We start from the raw sequence: 23,398 nt of genomic DNA on the forward strand, positions 1-23,398 counted from the left end.
TTAGTGGTTTTCCACAGAGCAGCCCTGATCCTCCTCTTCTCGGGTCCCACGCCGGCGCTCCTGGCCCCTCCCTCCTGCCGGGTGCCCCCACAGCAAGCAGCTTGTTCTCCGGGGACTCGCACTCCTGATTGGCTTTTGGCAGCAGCTGGAGCCATTGGCAGCCAGTGAGCCAATCAGGAGATGGAGGGGCCGAGCCGTGGCTGCATGTGTGATCAGACACACAGAACCGCGGCTTGGAAGCGTGCTCTGTCCATTCACACACGGAGCCATGGCTCGGCCCCTCCCCTTCCCTCTCCTAATTGGCTTACTGGCTGCCATTGGCTCCCGCTGCTGCCAAAAGCCAATCAGGAGAGCGAGTCCCCGGAGAGCAAAGGCTCTTGTAGACATCGCTGGATCAAGAGGGGGCTCAGGTAAGTGTTAGGGGGGCTGGGAGGCTACTGCACACAAAAGTTTTTTTTACCTTCATGCATAGAATGCATGAAGGTAAAAAAACCTTGTGCCTTTACAACCACTTTAATCATCAACAGTCATTATCAGAGGCGTACCTAAAACCTTCAGAGCCCTTGGTGCAAGAAACGTGCTTTGTGACTCTGGTAGTTCCACCATTGGTGTCAACTATTTTTTTTTTGTTATTTTATTATTTTATTATTTTTTTTACCATTTCATTTTATTTGTTTATTTTTTATTATTTTTTATAATTTTTTTTAGGAAACCCGTTGGAGGGCTTTGGTGAGATATCAGGAGTCTAAACAGACCTTTGATGTTTCACCTTTGAGACAGAGAAAGGAGACTGAGGACACAGCCCTCAATCTCCATCTCTGCAGCCTCAGCTGCACAGAATGAATGAACAGGAAGAGCTTTGTACAGAGGCTTCCTGTTCATTCACAAACTGAAGCATGGTAAACATAATTTACTGTGCCTCAGTTATGAATCAGCAGAGTCAGTGATCGGTAGGGATCACAGACTCACGGCAGTTAACAAGAGAGTGGAGGGGGGAGCCCAGCAGTGGGGGAGGGGTCTGGGGAGCACACAGAGGCCCCATCACAGCAGTTGGTGGATAGGAGGGGAGGCAGGGGCAGCATGTAGAGAAACCGATCCCCTCCACCCCCCCCCCCTACATTCACTGAAAGGCTGCAGGAGGAAAATGGAGGGGATCGGTTCCTCTATATGCTGCCCCTCCTATCCACCCCGCCTCCATTCCAGGTGTACAAGGGGCCACATGGGCCCCCTGGAGCATGGGGCCGTGTCACAATTGTGAACCCTTCACATACGCCCCTGGTCATTATATAAAAATAAGAAAAAAGAGACAATGCAAACTATAACAAACTATCTTCTAATACATTTGATGGATATATGACACAAATAATCCTTTGGGCTGGCACGTTCAATATGGAGAAGACATGGGTGTACAGGGTGTGACCTCTGCCCCACACGTTCCTTGTTGGATGCTCGCCATCTGTCGTCATGATTTTGCCTCCAATATTGATGTAACCATTCATTCCAGGACCGGCAGAATTACTGTGAAGGACTCTGGATGGTGTCTCTGAGCAAACAGCCAAATCCGTACATAAAAATGTTGATTGATTAAGGTGATCCAGTGATGAAAGGAGAACCTTGAGATTGGTTGGGGATGACACAATGGCAGCAATGTACATTCACTACAGCAGGGGTCTCCAAACCTTCTAAACAAAGAGCCAGATGACTGTCCTTCAGACCTTAGGGAGGCCGGACTGTGCCCCATGCCCCATGTTTGGTATTAGGGGGAGAACTAGAGCCCCAACATTGGTATCCGTGGGAGGAATTATGCCCCATCATTGTTGTCAGTGGCAGGAATTATCCCCAATCGTTGGTGTCAGTGGAAGGAATTATGCCCCATTGTTGGTGTCAGTGGAAGAAATTATGCCCCATCATTGGTGTCAGTGACAGTAATTATGCCCCATTGTTGGTGTCAGTGGAAGGAATTATACCCTATTATTGGTGATGGTGGCAGGAATTATGCCCCATCGTTGGTGTCATTGGCAGGCATTATGCCTCATTATTGGTGTCAGTGGGAGGAAATATGCCCCATCATTGGTGTCAGTGGAAGAAATTATGCCCCATCATTGGTGTCAGTGGAAGAAATTATTCCCCATCATTGGTGTCAGTGACAGTAATTATGCCCCATTGTTGGTGTCAGTGGAAGGAATTATACCCTATTATTGGTGATGGTGGCAGGAATTATGCCCCATCGTTGGTGTCATTGGCAGGCATTATGCCTCATTATTGGTGTCAGTGGAAGGTAATATGCCCCATCATTGGTGTCAGTGGAATAAATTATGCCCCATCATTGGTGTCAGTGGCAGGAATTATGCCCCATCATTGGTGTCAGTGTCAGGAATTATGCCCCAGTGTTGGAGTCAGTCGCAGGTATTATGCCCGATCGTTAGTGTCAGTGGGAGGAATTATGCCCCATTATTTGTGTCAGTGGCAGAAATTATGCCCCATCATTAGTGCCAGTGGCAAGAATAATACCTCCAGGGCCACATCAAGGCAAGCAAAGGGCTGCATCAGCCCCCCGGGGCCACAGTTTGGAGACCACTGCTCTACAGTAAAGTCTTAGTGCTGAATGCTAGCACTAAACATAGGAGTTCATGCCATATTTGGAAATGCTGCTACTTGATTGATATCGCGTGAAGGCAGCTTGGGGTGCGGGCTTCGCTGATGACACTGTGTTTGGAAATCCAAAATAATAGGTGTAACCTCTGAAAAATAATCAAGAATAAACATTCATTCGTTTAACATCCTGCAGATTGTATATACAATACATATAACAACATGCACTACTAATGATGTGTGTATATATAGAGTATATACATTGCTACGCTAGGACCTATAGATAAACACACACACAAAAAAAGTCTGATTGCAAGGCCACACAAATTAACTAAAAACTTAAAACTGAGCATACAGACACTGGTAATACAATGCAACTATAAATTCATAGTTTAGTATGCAGTACATAGAAATATATATATAAAAAAAATGATAAAAATACAGGAGAGAACAAAAACATACAGAGATTTGGCTATTTGCTATGTAATAAAAAAGGAGAAAATGCAGAAAAAAAACTTTGGGTTTATGGACCATACAGTTCTGATGGCTGGGTAAGAATTATGATTTTATGAGTGCCCGTCTTGGTGTCATTAGGATGAATAATACCCCACTGTTAGTGTCAGTTGAAGGAAAATGGAACAATGCCTCATTGTTGGTGTCAATGGAAGAAATAGTTCCCCATTTATGAATAATGGAAGGAATTATGCCCCACTGTTAGTGTCAGTTGAAGGAATAGTGCCCCGCTGTTGAATTGTGGGAGTAATTGTGCCCCTGTGTTGGTGTCAGATAAAGGAATAGTGCCCCGGTGTTGAATAGTGGGAGGAATTGTGCCCCATTGTTGAATAGTGGGAGGAATTGTGCCCCATTGTTGAATAGTGGGAGGAATTGTGCCCCACTATTGGTGTCAGTTGAAGGAATAGTCCCTACTGTTGAATAAAGGGAGGAATAATGCTGCACTGTTGGTGTCAGTAGAAGAAATAGTGCCCCAGTGTTGAATCGTGGGATGAATTGTGTTCCAGTGTTTAATCTTGGGAGGAATTGTGCCCCAGTGTTGAATAGTGGGAGGAATTCTGCCCCACTGTTGGTGTCAGTTAAAGGAATGATCCTTGGGGAAATAGTACCTGGAGTCAGTGGGAGAAATGGTGCCCCAAGGGTCAGATAAAATCTAAGGGCTGCATCCAGCCTGTGGGCCACAGTTTGGAGACCACTGATCTAAATGAATTAAAATGAAGATTTTGCACTGTCAAAGTGCATGTATGTACAATCAGAAAGAGAGTGAACCAATTTAGCCTGCATGAGAGGTGTATTAGGAAAAAAGCCTTTGCTGTCAAAATAAAACATTAGAGTAAGACTACAGTTTGCCATTAAACATATAGGCAAAGGCCATGCCTTCTGAAATGATGTGCCGTGGACCGATGGATCAAAGATAGAGAACTTCGGCCACAGTAACAGTAGACATGTGTAGCACTACCCTTGCAGGGACCGCTGGTGATAACTGGTTCTTCTCTGATAGTACAGAGGCTGACCACCACCGCAAGCACCAGTCCATTCACACAGGCTCCACTAACACAGTCTAGGGGATGTCTTTTCAAGATTTATTGGTTGAAGAAACTTTAAACATTAGAGCGTTTAGGGCATGGGATTCTCCAAAACACTCAATAGCATCAACAAGAGGACAGTCTTCTCCTTAAGTAACTATGAATATTGAACAGTCTAAGGCTTTATAGCTGGGGACCATTAGGCAACTTTCTTTGGCATCTGGTTACCTTGCACTGCTGCACAACTACTGGTAGCCAATGCAATTCCCGGAACACTGCACAGTCACAGAGAACAATTTAGGGTCATTACTCACAAGTCCCCAGGACAGCTACCACCTTCCAGCTTCCTCCGGACATGGTCCGGTGAGGTCCTGCAATCAGCTTTTCAGAAGATCAACTCAGGCCCTCAGCCCTGACACCACTGAGGTCTCCAGAGCAGCTATACAGTCCATGAGATGCCTAAGGGCAGCAGCCCTTCAGGCTCTGAAACCATCCTGAGAAGAAGGAACCCAACTCTCTAATGCTTCAGACTATTTGTCCCCTTTCCAGCCCCCTACTGGACATTCCTCTCCAGGGATTGGCTGGAGCATAATAAATATTCAAGCTGGCTATTTGAATCTCCTGCCCTAAGCTCTGGAAGCTTCTTTTAGAGGCAGGGGGAAGCAATCACACTCCCAGCCTTTGAAACCCTGTACAGCCCAAAACAAACAATCACTGTTCCCTTGACTACAGAAGGAGCCAAAAATGAAATTTACCTAGCATCCTACTCTAGGAGGGTGCTATACGTGTTTGGTGCAAAACCAAAGACAGCATTTCAAGAGAAGAACCTCATACTAACTATGAAGAAAAATGAAGGATGGTGGTGGAAAAGTTAAGGTTTGGGGTTGCTTTGGTGCTTCAGGGCCTGGGAAGCTCACATTTATTGAGTCAACTATAAATGCTTGATGAGAATGTGAGGCCATCTGTCTGAAATTTAAAGTTAAATTAGAAACAGATATTTCTGAAGCATACTAGAAAATCCATCAAGGAATGGCTCAAAAAGAAGAAATTGAGGGTTAAATTGGAGTTCCACCTAAAAGTGAAACTTTTGCTTATTCGTATTCACCCCCCCCCCCCTCTCCAGTGCCAGATTTGGCACCTTTCAGGGTGGAGGGGGGAATGGGGACCTGTTTTTGACAGGTCCCCTTCCCTACTTCCGGGAGACCGGGCTGCGTCGAAGTACATCAGCAGCTCGTCCCTCCTCCCCTTCTGCCGGGCCAGTTAGAGAGCATACTGCCGCAGCAGGCTACACTGCCGGGTTCCCCTACCAGCAATGGCGGCGGCAGCACACGACCAGCCGATTTAAACATCGGCTGTGGTGCCGACATCGCTGGACTCCAGGACTGGTAAGTATCCTAATGTTAAAATGTTAGCAGCTACAGTATCTGTAGCTGCTGACTATTAGTTTTTAAAGGGGCAGCCAGAACTCCTCTTTAAGGACTGCCTAAGTCAGGGCCCTGATTTGAATCCCACTGAAATGCTGTGAAGTAATATGAAATGGGCAGCTCATGCAAGGAAATCCACAAACATCTCAGGAATGTTGCATGGACAAGTGGTCAAAAATTCACACAAGAAGTCATCTGCTGGGTAAGGGGACAATACCAGCTTCTGCGGCCAATGGTGTGCTTATTTTTCCACAGTGCACCATTACACTGATTGATATTTTTTGAATGAATAATCGAAAAAGCAAATGTTGTTGTTCATGTACAGGATCTGCTTTAACTGCAGACTTTCAGCTTTAATTTGAGGGTATTTACATCCAAATCAGGTGAACGGTGTAGGAATTACAACAGTTTGTATATGTGCCTCCCACTTTTTAAGGGACCAAAAGTAATGGGACAATTGGCTGCTCAGCTGTTCCATGGCCAGGTGTGTTATTCCTTCATTATCCCATTTACAAGGAGCAGATAAAAGGTCCAGAGTTCATTTCAAGTGTGCTATTTGCATTTGGAATCTGTTGCTGCCAACTCTCAATATGAGATCCAAAGAGCTGTCACTATCAGTGAAGCAAGCCATCATTAGGCTGAAAAAACAAAACAAACCCATCAGAGAGATAGCAAAAACATTAGGTGTGGCCAAATCAACTGTTTGGAACATCCTTAAAAAGAAAGAACGCACCGGTTAGCTCAGCAACATCAAAAGACCCGGAAGACCACGGAAAACAACTGTGGTGGATGACCGAAGAATTCTTTCCCTGGTGAAGAAAACACCCTTCACAACAGTTGGCCAGATCAAGAACACTCTCCAGGAGGTAGGTGTATGTGTGTCAAAGTCAACAATCAAGAGAAGACTTCACCAGAGTGAATACTGAGGGTTCACCACAAGATGTAAACCATTGGTGAGCCTCAAAAACAGGAAGGCCAGATTAGAGTTTTCCAAACAACATCTAAAAAAGCCTTCACAGTTCTGGAACAACATCCTATGGACAGATGAGACCAAGATCAACTTGTACCAGAGTGATGGGAAGAGAAGAGTATGGAGAAGGAAAGGAACTGCTCATGATCCAAAGCATACCACCTCATCAGTGAAGCATGGTGGTGGTAGTGTCATGGCGTGGGCATGTATGGCTGCCAATGGAACTGGTTCTCTTGTATTTATTGATGATGGGACTGCTGACAAAAGCAGCAGGATGAATTCTGAAGTGTTTCAGGCAATATTATCTGCTCATATTCAGCAAAATGCTTCAGAACTCATTGGACGGCGCTTCACAGTGCAGATGGACAATGACCCGAAGCATACTGCGAAAGCAACCAAAGAGATTTTTAAGGGAAAGAAGTGGAATGTTATGCAATGGCCAAGTCAATCACCTGACCTGAATCCGATTGAGCATGCATTTCACTTGCTGAAGACGAAACTGAAGGGAAACTGCCCCAAGAACAAGCAGGAACTGAAGACAGTTGCACTAGAGGCCTGGCAGAGCATAACCAGGGATGAAACCCACCGTCTGGTGATGTCTATGCGTTCCAGACTTCAGGCTGTAATTGACTGCAAAGGATTTGCAACCAAGTATTAAAAAGTGAAAGTTTGATGGATGATTGGTAATATGTCCCATTACTTTTGGTCCCTTAAAAAGTGGGAGGCACATATACAAACTGTTGTAGTTCCTACACCGTTCACCTGATTTGGATGTAAATACCCTCAAATTAAAGCTAAAAGTCTGCAGTTAAAGCACATCTTGTTTGTTTCATTTCAAATCCATTGTGGTGGTGTATAGAGCCAAAAAGATTAGAATTGTGTCGATGTTCCATTATTTATGGACCTGACTGTATATTGCTTTTAAATTGACTGTATACAAACTGGACAAACAGACATTCTATTTCAAAACCATGGGCATTAATATGGATCCCTCCCCCATGCAGCTATAACAGACTCCATTCTTATAGAAAGGCTTTCCAGAAAAAATTGGAGTCTGACAAAATTTGTACTTATTCATCTTGGGATCGGTGTTTAAATTCATTACAAAGCTGTTTAGTAGGGTTCAGGCTAATATGCTGCTCCTCCACACCGGACTGGTCAAACCATGTCTTTATGGAGATGGCTTTGTATACGGGGGTACAGTCATACCGGAAAAGAAAAGGGTCTTCTCCAAACTGTTCCTACAAGGTTGGAAGCACGCAATTGTCTACCATGTCTTTGCATACTGTAGTATTAACAGAACACTTCACTGGAAACAACAAAACTTAACCATTTGGGGGCATTCTCAGATAGGTTTGGTCACATAGTGTAGATGTGGTGGTCAGGTGTCCACCTACTTTGGCCATATAGTGTACACTGTGACCTATATACAGTATAAAAAAAGTATAATACATACCTTGATCACTATGTGCATTGTTAGGATTGTACTTAATGTAGGCAAATTCCAGCTCTCAACTTCTCCCCAATGGCTGCCAGAGGTCCTCTAAGTGAGCTTTTAATCCCGGGAAGCGGAGTGGCTCCCAACCACATGACTGCTGTGATTGGTACCTAGAGTGGTCACATGATCAGGAGCCCATCTCGCTGGCCCCTGATCAGAAGAATGGAGCAACCAAACCTTCTCCCCACCAAAACTTTGTGAACCCAACATGTGGAAAAGAGTAAGTGCACCAAAAAGAAAAAGCGTGTCATGCAGCATCAAAGGGCAGCCCATTCACCTGAAAGGGTTGCCATAAATGCGACAGACACGCCAAAGTAGCTCATCTACCCTTTTTTGGCACCGAGCCAAGCACATTCTGCATTGTGCATTTTGCTGCGTTTTCATGTGTTTTTGCCAGGCGACAAAATGCAGGACTGCTACTCGCGTTTAAGGGTTTCATTCAGAAATAATGGGACCACAAGCCCGATGCATGTTTTGCCTCATTTTCCATGTGTTTCCGGAGATGGTGTGGTGAAGGTTTATCAATAAAACATATGGAACACTTCTCAGGGACAGGAGAAGACCTCCCAGCAATCAGTCAGGGACAGTTTGCTGTTACTTCAAGAGATTGAGATTGTATTGTGTATGTCTGAGACAATGGCCATCTTCACATTTTAAAGAGGAGTTCCAGCCCCCCCCCCCAAAAATTATAAATCAGCAGCTACAAATACTGTAGCTGCTGACTTTTAATATTAGGAGACTTACCTGTCCAGGGATAGTGCGATGAAGGCACCCCAGTCGATTCTCCGATTGGCTCTCGGGTGCTGCAGTCGCCTTTAGACTTCATGCCTGGTTCCCTACTGCGCATGCGCAAAGCATGCAACGCTTTCTAACTGGACCAGCAGCAGAGGAAGGAGGTGGGGGGCCGAGCTTCTGGGGGACCTCTCTGCATCTTGCCACAGCCAGGTCTCCCGGAAGTGGGGACAGCTACCTGTCAAAAGCAAGTACCCATTACCCCCACCCCCCTGAAAGGTGCCAAATGTGGCACCGGAGTGGGGGAGGAAGCAGACAAGCAGAGCTTCCACTTTTAAGTGGAATTCCGCTTTAAGAAGGGTTGAAATTTAAGCGCCACACCACTGCTAAGAGGTCAAGATACAACTTTATTCCATTAAAAGTCAGGGGTACAATTCAAGTAATATCCAACACGTTTCGGGGGTCTATGTGCCCCCTTCATCAGGGCTCGACTGGCAACAAAGTGAACAAACCAGTAGTTAGCATTTTACTGAATGAAACTGATTCATTCAGTTTGTTTTGTTGTGATTAGCCAGATCTGGCTGGGCTGTGATTGGCCCTGTCTGTACCATGGGATCACGTTGACCAATCACAGCTAGCAACGCAATTGTACACAATGGGTGGCATAAAAGGAAGCCATCCATTGTTTACAACTGTCATGTGATCTGCTGTGATTGGTCACAGCGGTCACATGATACCGGCAGTAAGCCGGTACAGTGATCAGCCATCCACGAGACACAGCCGTGGACAGATCGTGCCACTGCGTGAGGACGGCATATGATGTTCACTCAGAAGGAGGATTGTCCCACCCGGCCAACAATCTGCTATAGGCCGGGCGGGAAGGTGTTAATTTATACATTTTTGTATTTGTTGTTTTCTTTACTTTTTTTATTTATTTTTTACTTTTTTGTCTGAGTATAGATCTGCAGGTATGTTTATGCCAAGCATGTTTGAAGCCATTTACTGTAGACTGTTTTACTACCTCTGATGGAAGTTTGTTCCAAGCATCAGCTACCCTTTCAGTAAAATAATACTTTCTAAGATTAGTTTTGAACTTCCCTCCAGTTAATTTGAGGTCGTGTCCCTGTTTTTGATCTTGGCTTCATATAGAAAATACCACCCTACTGAACCCTATTCACCTCCTTCACGCATTTAAGGGTTTCAATCATGTCTCCCCTTTTCCCTTCTCTCATCCAGATTGTACATACTAAGTTCCTCAAGTCTTTCCTGATATGCTCTATCCCTCAGACCTTTCACCATTTTTTTTACCCGTCTCCGGACTCGTTCCAGCTTACGTCACTGTAGTAGACACCGGTACCACAGCTGTCCACCTTGTCCAATCAGAAAACATTTTGCATTCATTGAGGTGATGCAAACCAATCTCTGAATGGTGCCCATGCTGAGTGGTCGACCCCCGGTGTGCATAACGCGGCAGGGCAGCTGCTTGGCACCGCACCCGGAAGCAAGTGGAGATCAATGGAGTAGCGCTGTCTGCTACAGTGATTTCCAGCATTTAGAGGGATCCCATAGAGATAAGATATACATAGTTACATCCAGGGCTTTTTTTAAGTGTGAATGTGGGGGAACGCAGTTCCGGCACCTCCAACACTGGATTTAAGTAATGGTAAGGGGTGCTGGGGTGTGCTGGAGAGTCTACTGATGCTGGCTGCTGGGGGATTTATTGTCACTGCTGGGGATCTATTATTAGCTGGTGGGGTGTCAATTGCTGTTGGGAGGGATCTACTGTTGAGGGAGGGGTCTGTTGTTGCAGGCCACTGGAGGGTTTACTGAAGCTGGCAGGGGTCTATTTTAGCTGGGGGGGGGGGGGATATATCGTTGCTGGCTGCAGGTCATGTATTTTACTCCTCTTGTTATCATTAACAAATTCCATACAAATTGCCTATAATTACAAAATGATACTTGGTTCTGTATTGTCTAAAATAAGCTGTACTGGGAGGTGGGTAGGGGATGGAGCCAAGGGACAGTGCTCAGTATGTGCACTGTTTTAGTTTCATTAGTTTTTTTGCTTTTTTCGGAAATTCGGAAGATCGGAAATTTGAAAATTCTAAAATTTGGAAATTCGCAAATTCTAAAATTGGGAATTCGGAAATCCGAAAATTCAGATTTTCACATTTCCGAATTTCCGAAATTTTGAAAATTCCAGAATTTAAAAATTTCCGAATTTCGAATTTTCAAGTTTCCGAATTTTTGAATTTCGAAGTTCGAAAATTCGGAAATTCAAAAATTCAAAAATCCAAATTTGAAAGGAAATTCCAATACCTATAATTTAATATTTATTATTAGTTAGTTATTATTTCAGATTTTCGGGTTTTTGAATTTTCAGATTTTCATTCTTTAGAATTTTCAGATTTTCATTCTTTAGAATTTTCAGATCTTCAAATTTCCAAATTTTTGAATTATCAAACTTATGAAATTTCGAATATTCGAATTTCCTAGTTTCGAATTTTCAAATTTCCGAATTTCCAAAATTTAAAATTTCTGAATTTTGAATTTCTGAAATTTCGAATTTCCCAATCTCGAATTTTTGAAAATTCGAAAATTTCTGAAATTTTGAGTTTCTGAAATCTAGAATTTTACAATTTCCGAAAAATATCGAATTTCCGTATTTCTGAAATTTTGAAAATTAGGAAATTTGAAAATTCAGAAATTCGAAATTCGGAAATTCGAAAATTCGAAATTCGGAAATTCTGAAATTTCGGAATTAACGAATTTGACAAAATTTGTTAAAAAACGAATTCAGAACTAAACGAATTGCACATGTCTAGTGCTCAGAAATGGGTAGGGAGCGGAGACAAGGGGTGACCTGGAAAGGGCCCTAGTTACATCGGTCCAGACTGGATCAATGTGACTTTGTAAAATTATCAATATCTGGAATTCTTCTTTAAAGTTGATACTTACTTTTTGGCTTTGGCCACCTGAGATTTATATGAGCAGCACATGAGTGACCCACCAACCACATCCAGAAGAGACCCCGACCAGCCCAGATAAAGAGCCGGACCAATTTCATACCTAGTGGGGAACGAATTGAGAAGTCGTATCAGTCACTGCGATTGGTGTTTCATAGTTGGTTGACATTATTCACACTTAGCTGTGGGTATCTGTACATACTTGGTTCCTGGGTACAGTGGGTTGAAGAAGTCCTTGGTGATATTGAATGCGTACCAAGAGACGGAAATCCCAGCACAGATACCTAAGGGAAAGAGAACATCATATAATCAGCAAGAGCCTCATGTAACATCTACATGAAATCCTTCCTCTCTGGTAATTATATTTACCAAGCCATGTTCTTTTGCCTCTTACTAAAGGAACAAGGCTCCTGGGGAAGTAGGAACACTTGACCTCATTTATGTAATAGTGCCAGGCCCGAGTGGCCAATCCCCAGGACAGAATACTTGGTGTGGTTGTGGTGGTTTGTGATGGGTGCCACAATGTCAACTCCCTGTCTAAGTCCAACACCAGGCAATTCCGGAGTTCAGATAGGCAGAGACAAAGCAGAGGGGAGGCGATGAGGATGTGTGGCTGTATAAGTTTACATGGCTGTAGGATGGGCACAGGCAGATACAGGGCAAGAGTTTTTATTCAGGTTTCTCCCCATGTTGGTGCTAAAGTTGGCCATACATAGCTGCTGAACTGGCCAACTTTTGTTCCATCCATGGCCGTTTATGTTCTAGACAAATCAGTATAATGATCAACTCCTCTTGGACCAGACTGGTGGTAAATTTTCATTCAATCAGTGTGTTCTGACAGTGGAGGGGCCCCCGCGAGTATATCACGCAGCCAGTGGAATTCCTCCATCCACCTTGCTTGTGTGCAAATAGCCATGTATGGCCAGCTTAAGTCACACCTCTTTCTGTGCTAGATTCTACCCCCAATCATCCAACAAGCCAATGCCAAAATCTCAGCGGCAAGAGAGTCAATCAATAGAACAGGAGCAGGGCCTAGTTTCAGAAAGAGGAGGGGCTTAGTTTAGACTTGTGCAGAAGTCAATGTATGGAGCACAGCCTGGGTCTAGAATCCAGATGCTCCACAAGGACATTATAACTGAAAGCAAATTCTTGTAGGCACCATGAGGTATCTGTGTTTTGGCAGTACTGTTGGCTTAAGGCCCAAAAGGTTGATTTTATTGGCATGCTATAAAATTCAAGTCCTTGCTTAGTTTGGGGATGGTATGTGCCGCCCCAATCTGGTTTATCAGGGACATTGCCAGATGTCTCTCTCTTGTGCTTTGTATTTTGTACTAATCAATCATATATTGTAAAATTATAACTGACTCATTGTTCACAGGACACGGGATGAGGGACTATCAGACCAAATTCTATTCAACTCACCTGCAAATATAGATATAGCTCCAGCTGCTGTTATAAACTTGCCCTTCAGTACAGAATTCCCCTCAGCGACCTTCGTACACTGCAGTCCAATCATCCCACTCAGACATGAGAACAATCCGAAAATCAACGATGAAATGATCAGGGCCCGGAAAGCCTGAAGGTGACCTGTGATGGTGGACAAACACATGTATGAAATAATGCATGAAAAATTCTGCAATAATACATAACACACAATGAAGTGATTCTCCGAAATACTAAAATATTATTGCAACAGAAGTCAGAATCTTGGTTTGTGCTAGCGCTTAGATCCTCCACATCACAGCCCCCTTTACATCACAATCCCACCCTTTACATCACCCCCCCCTTTACATCACAATCCCTCCCTTTATATCACCCCCCCCCTTTTACATCACAATCCCTCCCTTTATATCACTCCCCTTTACATCACAATCCCTCCCTTTATATCACCCCCCCTTTACATCACAATCCCTCCCTTTATATCACCCCCCCCCTTTACATCACAATCCCTCCCTTTATATCACCCCCCCTTTACATCACAATCCCTTCCTTTATATCACCCCCCCTTTACATCACAATCCCTCCCTTTATATCACCCCCCCCCCTTTTACATCACAATCCCTCCCTTTATATCACTCCCCTTTACATCACAATCCCTCCCTTTATATCACCCCCCCTTTACATCACAATCCCTCCCTTTATATCACCCCCCCCCCTTTACATCACAATCCCTCCCTTTATATCACCCCCCCTTTACATCACAATCCCTCCCTTTATATCACCCCCCCTTACATCACAATCCCTCCCTTTATATCACCCCCCCCCCCTTTACATCACAATCCCTCCCTTTATATCACCCCCACCCTTTACATCACAATCCCTCCCTTTATATCACCCCCCTTACATCACAATTCCTCCCTTTATATCACCCCCCCCTTTACATCACAATCCCTCCCTTTACATCACAACCCCCCCTCCCCCTCTACATCACAATCTATCCCTTTACATCACAACCCCCTTTAAATCACAACCCCCCTTTACATCACAGCCCCCCTTTTACATCACAATCCTTCCCTTTACATCATAACCCCCCTTTACATCACAAACCCCCCACCTTTACATCACAGCCCCCCTTTTACATCTGTGTCCTCAGTCCTCCCTTCACATCACAATCCCTCGCTTTACATCACAGCCCCCCCTTTTAAATCACAATCCTTCCCTTTACATTACAGCCCCCCTTTACATCACAATCCCTCCCTTTACATCACAATTCCTCCCTTTACATCACAATATCCCCCTTTACATCACAATTCCCCCCCCTTACATCACAGCCCCCATTTTACATCTGTGTCATCAGTCCTGCCTTCACATCACAATCCCTCTCTTTACTTCACAACCCCCCCCCCCTTTTAAATTACAATCCTTCCCTTTACATCACAGCCCCCCTTTACACCACAATCCTTCCCTTTACATGACAACCATCCCCCCCCCTTACATCACAATTCCTCTCTTTACATTAGAACCCCCCTTTACATCACAGATCCCACTTTACATTACAGCCCAATTTACATCATGGGCCACCTTTACATCACAACCCCCCGTTTTATCACGGATCACCTTTACATCAAACCCCCCTTAAATCACAAGCCCCCCATTACTTTTACAGCCCCCTTCACATCACAGCCCCCCTTTATATCACAGCCTCCCTTTATATCACAGCCTCCCTTTATATCACAGCCTCCCTTTACATCACAGCCCCCACTTTATATCACAGCCCCCCTTTACGTCACAGCTTCTCCTTTACATCACAGAGCAACTGCAATTCACACCCCCTTTTACATCACAATCCCTCCTTTACTGTACAACCCCCCTTTACATCACAGACCCCCTTTACATTACAGCCCCCACTTTACCTTACAGACCTACTTTATATCACAGCTCCCTTCTTAAAATGTTACATCACAGCCCCCCTCACATTACAGTCCCCTCTTCATATCAACCCTTCCTTACATCACAGACCCCCTTTGCATCACAGACACCCATTACATTACAGCCCCCACTTTACCTTACAGACCTACTTTATATCACAGCCCCCCCCCCTTACCCCCCTTAAAATGTTACATCACAGACCCCCTTCACATTACAGTCTCCCCTTCATATAAACCCTTCCTTACATCACCCCCCCCCCTTTTACATCACAGACCCCCTTCAATTTACAGCTCCCTTTACATCACAGACCCCTTTACATAACAGCCCCCCTTCACACCCCAGCACCCTTTAACATCACAGATCCCCATTTACATCACAGATCCCCTTTACATTTTACATCACATACCCCCCTTCAATTCACAGCCCCCCTTTACATTACAATCGCCCTCTTTACACCCCAGGCCATTGTAGTGATATAATGTTCAAAGAACGGGTCACGGCCCCAATGTAGTGATATAATAATATGTGTAGTAGTATAGTAGTATCGTGGATATGATAATTAATTAGTAAGTACTCTTCCGCAGCAACCCAATTCTTCCAGAGAGATGCACTTTATTGACTTCCAACACAGAACAAAGTCCAAAGTCCACAGGTGACAAAAAAATCAGACAGAGTAAATATAATTCAGAGTCCCATTTTCCTAGGTCTGTGTCTTCACAGTCATACACAGACAAAACTATACCAAAAAAACTAAATGCCAGCTTGAATGTCCTCTCTGAAATACTAGTCCACTAGGAGGGAGTTTCTGCTAGGTCAACCCAAAATACTCTTTGATCTTATTGTTATCCCCCTCAAGTCTAATTACCATCAATAAATACTTCTTCTATGGTCCTTAAAAAAAATGTACCCTTTGAAATGTTCAATTAGGTTTACAGACCATACCTCACACACCTAGGTAGACTTGCATAAGATCAACACATCAAAGAGTCTTCAGCTGTCCCCTTGCTATGTCAAAATTCAGTTGACCTGGACAATTCAACTGAATTTCTGGTCAACATGGCACTCCAATACAACATTATACATAAATCGGCCAACATATTACAACAGCCATCTTTACATTACAGACACCCATTTACAGCAGTGTCATCAGTCCAGCCTAAGGTCACTATGTCGCCTTGAGGAAGGGACTCTGTGTGGCTCCAAAATATTGGCTTGGTTGACTATTGTGGCGTTACATGAATACGTTTATATGTTTGCAATGGAGTGTCGGTGACGTCTCATCACTTTGCTCTGGTTTACTCGGCGCCATTCACTACAGTCACTACTAGCACCCATCTATTACCAATGTCAAACACTGAAAAGAGTGTGGTCCCCATCCTTTGATTTCTTTAGTCCCCCTTCACATCACAGCCCCCCACCCACCTCTGCATCCTAACAATCACTCAGACCGCTACGTGGCACAGCTGGAATCTGGACAGGACTGTCACTCTGTCTGGTCTGCCATTTAATGATGCCTGTTCTAAATAGACATACTGTATCTTCTGTTGTATTAGAACTGCCTTCTTCAGATGTAGCCTTCCGGCACTAGATTTATTTATTTTCATTTTTTTATAAGTTAAGGAAATAAATAAATTACAATACAGAATTTATATAGTGCCAACAGTTTGTGCGGCACTTTACAATAAAAAAGAAAGGTAAACAGTACAGTTACAATACAATTCAACACAAACAGGGTTTGGGGGGGGGGGGGGGGGGCTCTGCTTTCAGGGTATTTTATAAGTTCCTTCCACTTTTAATCATTTTAAACTTTTTTAATTTTTTCAGTATGTTGTCCTTTTAATTTTCAGTCCCTGTTTTCAAATTGCTGTTTTCATTTACACGTGTACAAAAATGGATCAAAATGGATACAAATTACGCTGAAACAAAATAAATGTAGTCATCCTTTATCTTTTTCCACCTACCACAATGTAGAAAATACAAGTAAAAAAAAAAAATCGATATACCGAATAGCTATCTTCTGCTGCCATCTTGTGGCAACTTTTCAGTATGCAGTTTAGAATCTCTTTTCTTGGAATAGAATTCCCACACTTGAAAGAATTTTAGGAATATATAAGAAGTCTTAATTATTACGGAATTAAGAAAGTGTTTTCTAGCTGCTGTCTAAGTCTATCTCTCTATCTCTCTATATCTCTCTATCTCTCTCTATCTTTCTCTCTCTCTCTATCTCTCCCTCTCTCTCTCTGTATCTCTCTCTCTAGATCTCTCTCTCTCTCTCTCCCCCTCTCTCTTCCTCTCTCTCTCTCTCTCTCTCTCTCTCTCTCTCTCTCTCTCTCTCTCTCTCTCTCTCTCTCTCTCTCTCTCTCTCTCTCTCTCTCTCTCTCTCTCTCTCTCTCTCTCTCTCTCTCTCTATACATATCCCTCTATATCTCTCTATATCTCTCTCTCTCTCTATATATATCTATCTATCTATCTATCTATATGTCTCTCTCTATATCTCTCTCTCTATCTCTCTCTATATATATATATCTCTCTCTCCATATCTCTTTCTCTATATCTCTCTGCTTTTATGAGCAGAAGCCTCTTAACCCTCTTTGTTCTTTGTATTGTATTGTAACTATCTCCCTTTATATTGAAAAACACTGCGCAAAACTGTTGTTGCTATATATACATCCCGAATTATAATAATACCAATTATATATACAGTATATAAATATTTACACATTTAATTTGCCTGGTTCTGTATTTAATTTATATGTTTAAATTAAAAAATCTATATTATGCTCTCATTATACTGAACCTATAATGATACCATCTCTCCCCCAAACCTGCGCAAAAAATAGTTATTCTACTACCCCTGATTTTTTTTCATCATGATAATATGATTTTTTTTTTTTTCCCCATTTGGTTGTTGAAAAAAAAAAAAAAAAAGGCAGACGGACAGATAAGCTGTAGTTTATTGCCTTACAATTTCAGAACTTGTTTTCTTGTGTAGGAATTACATTCCAAGAAAGATTCTAAACTGCATACTGAAAAGTCACCACAAGAGGGCAGCAGATGTTATTGCATCAGAATATTAATTTCTCTATGTGCCTTTTTTTAAGCTTCTCAAAGAATCAGGTAAAGCTTTCAGGCTATAAAAGGGTAGCTTCCTGTTTATGAAACGGTATCCTGATCTTGCTTCTTTACCCGCAAGCATGAACGCAAGAAAGTGTCAGGACATCGTACATGCACTTCTCTGTTTTGGGTCAGTGACTCACTAAGTGTTAAAGGAATGTTAAGGATGAGAGAGAGCCCCCTTTGCAAACCTTGGATTTCGAGATCTCCAGTTTTGTTTACTTCTTATTAAATCTATCTTCCAGGCTTATTAAAAATTTAAAAAATGCAGCTCTCACAGAAATTTGTCCTTGTCTCTAGCAAAAACTCAGATAGCCAGCATCATTCAACCCATTTCCTGTGAGCTCAGGATGTCATGGACACGCCCCCTCTGCCGGCCTGGACCCACAGTAAATGTGGCACTGCTGTAGGGTCAGGGCTGCTGTTAGAAATCACGGGGGCCTCATACAGCCTTCCTGACCTGGCCCCCCCAAGTCCCACCTACACCCCGCCCACCCCCCCTGGGATGCAGCAAAACAGCGGCATTGACTTTATCCCCCTAAGCCCGAAAAATGAAAATAAAAGTCTCACTTCCTGGGCCCCTCTGTTGACCTGATAGGGCCCAGGGAAATGTAATTTAAGAACTGATAAGCAAGTAGGAGCAGGAGTGTGGTCTAGTAAAATCCATTTATTGATTTAGGCAGAAATGATCATTAAAGTTGCCCTGGGCCCCCCTGTTTAGCTGATGAGGTCTGGGCCCAGTACATCAGGACCAGCTGTAATTAGGGTTGCCACTTTTTCTTCAAGCCAAACCCGAACACTTTAGCAGTGCACAGCAATTTTAGTTATTTTTTTACCATACACTATAGGCAAGTAACAGACATTGGACACTCCAAAGAGAATAGTAATGTGGCATGCATAGAGCCCCCCACCCTCCTGTCAGGCCCTGTTCCGAGCCACATTCCTGTCTGAATATTGTGTCCGGGCTTCAGGCGGACTGAAACCCGGACACATAATTCAAAACCCGAACTGTCCGGGTTTTAGTCCACTGAAACCCAGGAACATTGTTCAGACAGGAATGTGGCTCGGAACAGGGCCTGACAGGTGAGTGAGGGGGGGGGGGGGCACTATGTGTGCCACATTACTATTCTCTTTGGAGTACCCAAAGGTCTCCCAGGTCTGTTACAATCCTATAAGTTATAGTTTTCAGGTTTGGCTTGAAGAAAAAGTGGCAACCCCTCTGCAGTATTAGGGACAGCCCCATGACACTGCAGGAAGAAGACGCAAAGTTGTCACATGGCTGGCCAGAAGACCCCAGCAAAAAAAATGTATGTTAAAGTGGTATTCCACCCTAAAAAAAAAAAAAGTCATGATTGTGCCTAAAAAAAAATGAAAGAAAACATTTGGATATTTTTTTTTTTTTCACTCACCTCTAAATGCCTGTTGCTAGGGGGTCCCTCGTAGTCTGCCTCTTCCAGTGCCTGGGCTGGTGACATCACTTCCCCCTTGGCACAGGAAGGGCTCAGCTCTGCTCCCTCCCTCCTGTCAATCATCTGGGACCCATTAAAGGTCCCAGGTGACTGAGCGGCCAATCACGGCACGCGGTGCCGCTCGCACATGCGCAGTGGGTGCCAGGCTGTGAAGCCACAGCCCAGCGCCCACAGTTGCAATGCCGGCGCCGACGAGCGGAGGGGGGGGACGAGCGGGGCTTCGATCCCTCGCATCGCTGGACCCTGGGACAGGTAAGTGTCCAATTAAAAGTCAGCAGCTGCAGTATTTGTAGCTGCTGACTTTTAATTTTTTTTTTTTTTTGACTGGCCCTCCTCTTTAAGAACAAGTGTGGGGGTGGGAATCCAGGAAGCAGGGGTAGTTTTTAAATACATATTGGTATTTAGATTAAGATTTTTTTTTCCTAGCAGATTAGTTAGATAAGAGTGTGGGGGTTCACAGGGTTTCTAACATCCTTGAGTTGGGCTTTTAATATCTCCAGCACGCAAAAGAGAAGGTACCCCACTATCCAGAATGTTGCAGACAGCCTCTTGTACTGGCTTGCCCACTTTTGCAAAAGTGTTAGTTATAGGTTAAGGCTGCTGTAAAGGAACCCTCCTGTCATCAAAGTGTCCCAGGTAAACAAAGCCGATGCTGGCAAAGAAGGTTCTGTATACCTTTTCGGGAGGCCCGTGACTTCAAACTCAGGGCCTGTAACTATGGATCCTACCCAATACAGTTTCTTATCATGCAATAAATGTACTTATCTTGCTAACATGGAGAAAGTAAATGAAAAAACAAAAATACTCTGTATAGAGTATAATATGGGCATACAGTTGGGAAGTAAGGAGAAGAGTCAGGTATGGATGGTCAGGCCTAGAAGCTGCTTCACCATCTACTCTCATGCAAGTTATGCCTTAAATCTGGAAACCAGAATTTTGTTGGGGGACTGATGACTTTATAATGATGGGAGATGTTGGCATTGGAGTCTGAAAGATAAAGCCAGCAGATGATTCGGGTCCTCCAACGCCCACTGATGACCAATCAAGAAAATTGTGCCTGGGTTGCCAAAACGCTGAAAGTATACATGCTCCATCGGTAAAGGAACTGCTGTAGGCAAAGCTGCCACTTCTACTGCTCATACAGTACGTGCCGTCCCGTAAAAAAAGAAGGATTAAGCGCCACTTATTCTGATGAATTGCCTCATTGAAAACCACTCCACTTTCAGAACTGCAAACCTCAGATGTAATAAGATATATACATTGGGATGGAATGTTTCTGTTTCTAACTGTGACTGGCATCGCTGCTAATGGCCCGTGTAAAAAGCCGCTACCACTTCATATCGATGACTTGGCAGTCATAAAAACTGCCACCTCATTATGGCATTGTTAGACCTTTATACCGTGGAGGACATAAGTTTAGTCAGGTGTTCAATACGTTCAGGAAATGACATCTTCCAGCACTACAAACAGCCTTAATTCCGACACTTAAGATGGGTTACATAATCAAGAACATGTAGCAGAAGGAATCCATAATTAAATCTACATTAGTCAGCCCTGACCATGGGTGGACTGGCCCGCTGGAGATACTCAGGTGGCCCCAGAATGTAGCTGTAGCACCCTGATGATTAGGCAGGGTTGCTCCTATATTTACCTGCCAGGTGTAGTTACCTTGGCTCATTGTTAGGGATGAATTGAGTTCACCCTAAGTCTGAAATTGCTGCACTTCTATCTTCTGCCGCTAAGTGGCCAGGTACCTGGTGACATTAGATAAGACAAGAGCAAAGCAAGAACAGATTAGGTGTATATGGGGTATCTCAGCCAATGGGCTGGGGTTTTCTTGAATTCCTTGGCCTGCTGGGAGAGCCTATCTATTTGGGTGAAGTCAGGTGATCGTTGTTCTGTGCCACCTGGACGACTGTCTGGGTGGACACGTGTTGTATTGCCCGGGCTCCTAGGCCGGAGTTTGGGCCTATCCTGGGCACATCTGGCAGCTAGGCTGTCTGAGGGCCTGTCCAGAAGCAAGAGAGCAGCACAGGGTTGGGATTGTGGCTTGCAGTCCAACCAGAAGTGACGGTTCTGCCGGCCTGAGAACCTGTTGTGGTCGGAGGTAGAGGGGAAGCTGTCGCCACTAAGGGACCATCCACCTTATTACCAGGAACCACAGTGAATAACTGAAGCAAGTACCGGAGCAGCATTCTCACCAGATGGGGACGGTGAAGAATTGGGAAACTTCAGGAGGTGTCCAGCCAGGGACCCAGCCAGCGGAGGTAACGCTTTCAGAGCAGCCTTGTGTGTCAAGCCAGGGACCAAACAGGCCAGTGGGGTGATGCTTGAAAAGTATCGGGAGTGCCAAGCTAGGGACCCAGCAGGGAAGCGTGGGGGGACGCTTGAGGAAGATACTAAAGTGAAGATTGGAAGAGCTCAAAGGGATTGGGTGGCAGTGAATCAGCAAGTCTAGTGAGAGAGAGACTGGGAGCTCAGTGGGTTGAGAACCTACAAGAAGTGACTGTAGAGAATGTGTCTTGCTGGATGCCTTTCAATGCATGGCTGACTACCTATAGAAGTCTCGGAGTCTGCCAAATTAACATTGCAACTACCTAAGGGTGTCCTGGCTTTAACCCTCTCTCCCAAAGTTCTGTTCAAGAGAAATAAAATCTCTGGGAATTCAAGAAGTATCTGGCGCCATGAATCTATCTTGCATTACCCACTATGCCTTACAACCCACTCTATATGGAAGGATGTCAGCAGCTCTTGTCTCTGGAGGTTCTCATTAGACTAAAGGAGGCCTGGGATCTTGCTACATAGCCAAAAATAAATTAAAAAAGTATCTATTAGATTTCCTCATTAATGACTAATTTCTGTTTGTCATTTCTTTCCATCAGTCTTGCTAATGCCTGCCCCTCTGCGCCAGCCCAAGAGCCTCTAGCCACATCATTCTCATCAATTCTCATGGTGCACAGCAACTTCAGCAAGTCACAAAATGATTGCTGGCTGCCACCCATCCTTCGTCTCCTCCTCGCTTCTCATAGAAACACTCTTCTCTTTGGACAGAAAAAGTCTGCTGGCAGGGTCATGGTCATTAAAAGCTCTAAAAACTTAAGGAAATTGGTGATACTTGATGGTGGACAAGCCAAGGACCACTGAAGACCAAAGGAACTGGCCATGAGTTAGAGTAAAAATCTGCTGTATGCTTGTACGTGATATGAAACCTTGTGTGCCAGACGATCGAGTGCATGGCTGTGTCAAAAGATTTGCTATCATGTACCTGATGGTAGAGCCTGATTTGAAAAGGAAGGCCTCTCTTACAGCTCCTGCTCAAGTGCCACTGGTAGTGAGACAGAGGGGTTGATTTACTAAAGGCAAATACACTGTGCACGTTGCAATAAAATTGAATACCCAATCACGTGCAAGGAAAATTAAAAAAACAGAATTTTTGCTTGCACATGATTTAATGATAAAAGTCAGCAGAGCTTCTGTACATTTACTAGGCCCTAGAGCAACTGCCCTTTGCAAAGTGCACAGTCTATTTGCCTTTAGTGAATCAACCCCAGTAACTGCAAGAGCACAGTGAGGCATGAGTTCTTGTAGCATGTCCAGTAGACTGTGCCAGTGCTTCTACAAAGAAGAACCAGATGGCAGAGACAGCAGATAGCGGGTAGGTGCAGTAGACATACGGGTCTTCCTTTTGAAGGATGAATGGTGTTGCCATCTTGAACATGGAATCCT

General features: G+C 44.1%; 1 protein-coding gene across 1 annotated transcript in view; it reads right to left on the reverse strand.

The window, feature by feature from the left end:
- Positions 1 to 298: 298 nt before the first annotated feature.
- Positions 299 to 23,398, reverse strand: part of LOC141133568 (claudin-15-like) — a 76,739-nt gene continuing 53,639 nt past the window's right edge. The window contains exons 2-5 of the mRNA XM_073623032.1: positions 13,143 to 13,307; positions 11,923 to 12,004; positions 11,713 to 11,823; positions 299 to 2,741 (exon numbers count right to left, since the gene is read on the reverse strand). Coding sequence (XP_073479133.1) covers positions 2,615 to 2,741; positions 11,713 to 11,823; positions 11,923 to 12,004; positions 13,143 to 13,307 — 485 coding nt within the window. The 3' untranslated portion in view covers positions 299 to 2,614. The remainder of the gene's footprint in view (positions 2,742 to 11,712; positions 11,824 to 11,922; positions 12,005 to 13,142; positions 13,308 to 23,398) is intronic.

The sequence above is a fragment of the Aquarana catesbeiana genome, linkage group LG03 (assembly GCF_042186555.1).
Source record: "Aquarana catesbeiana isolate 2022-GZ linkage group LG03, ASM4218655v1, whole genome shotgun sequence".
In the NCBI taxonomy this organism is placed as follows: domain Eukaryota; kingdom Metazoa; phylum Chordata; class Amphibia; order Anura; family Ranidae; genus Aquarana; species Aquarana catesbeiana.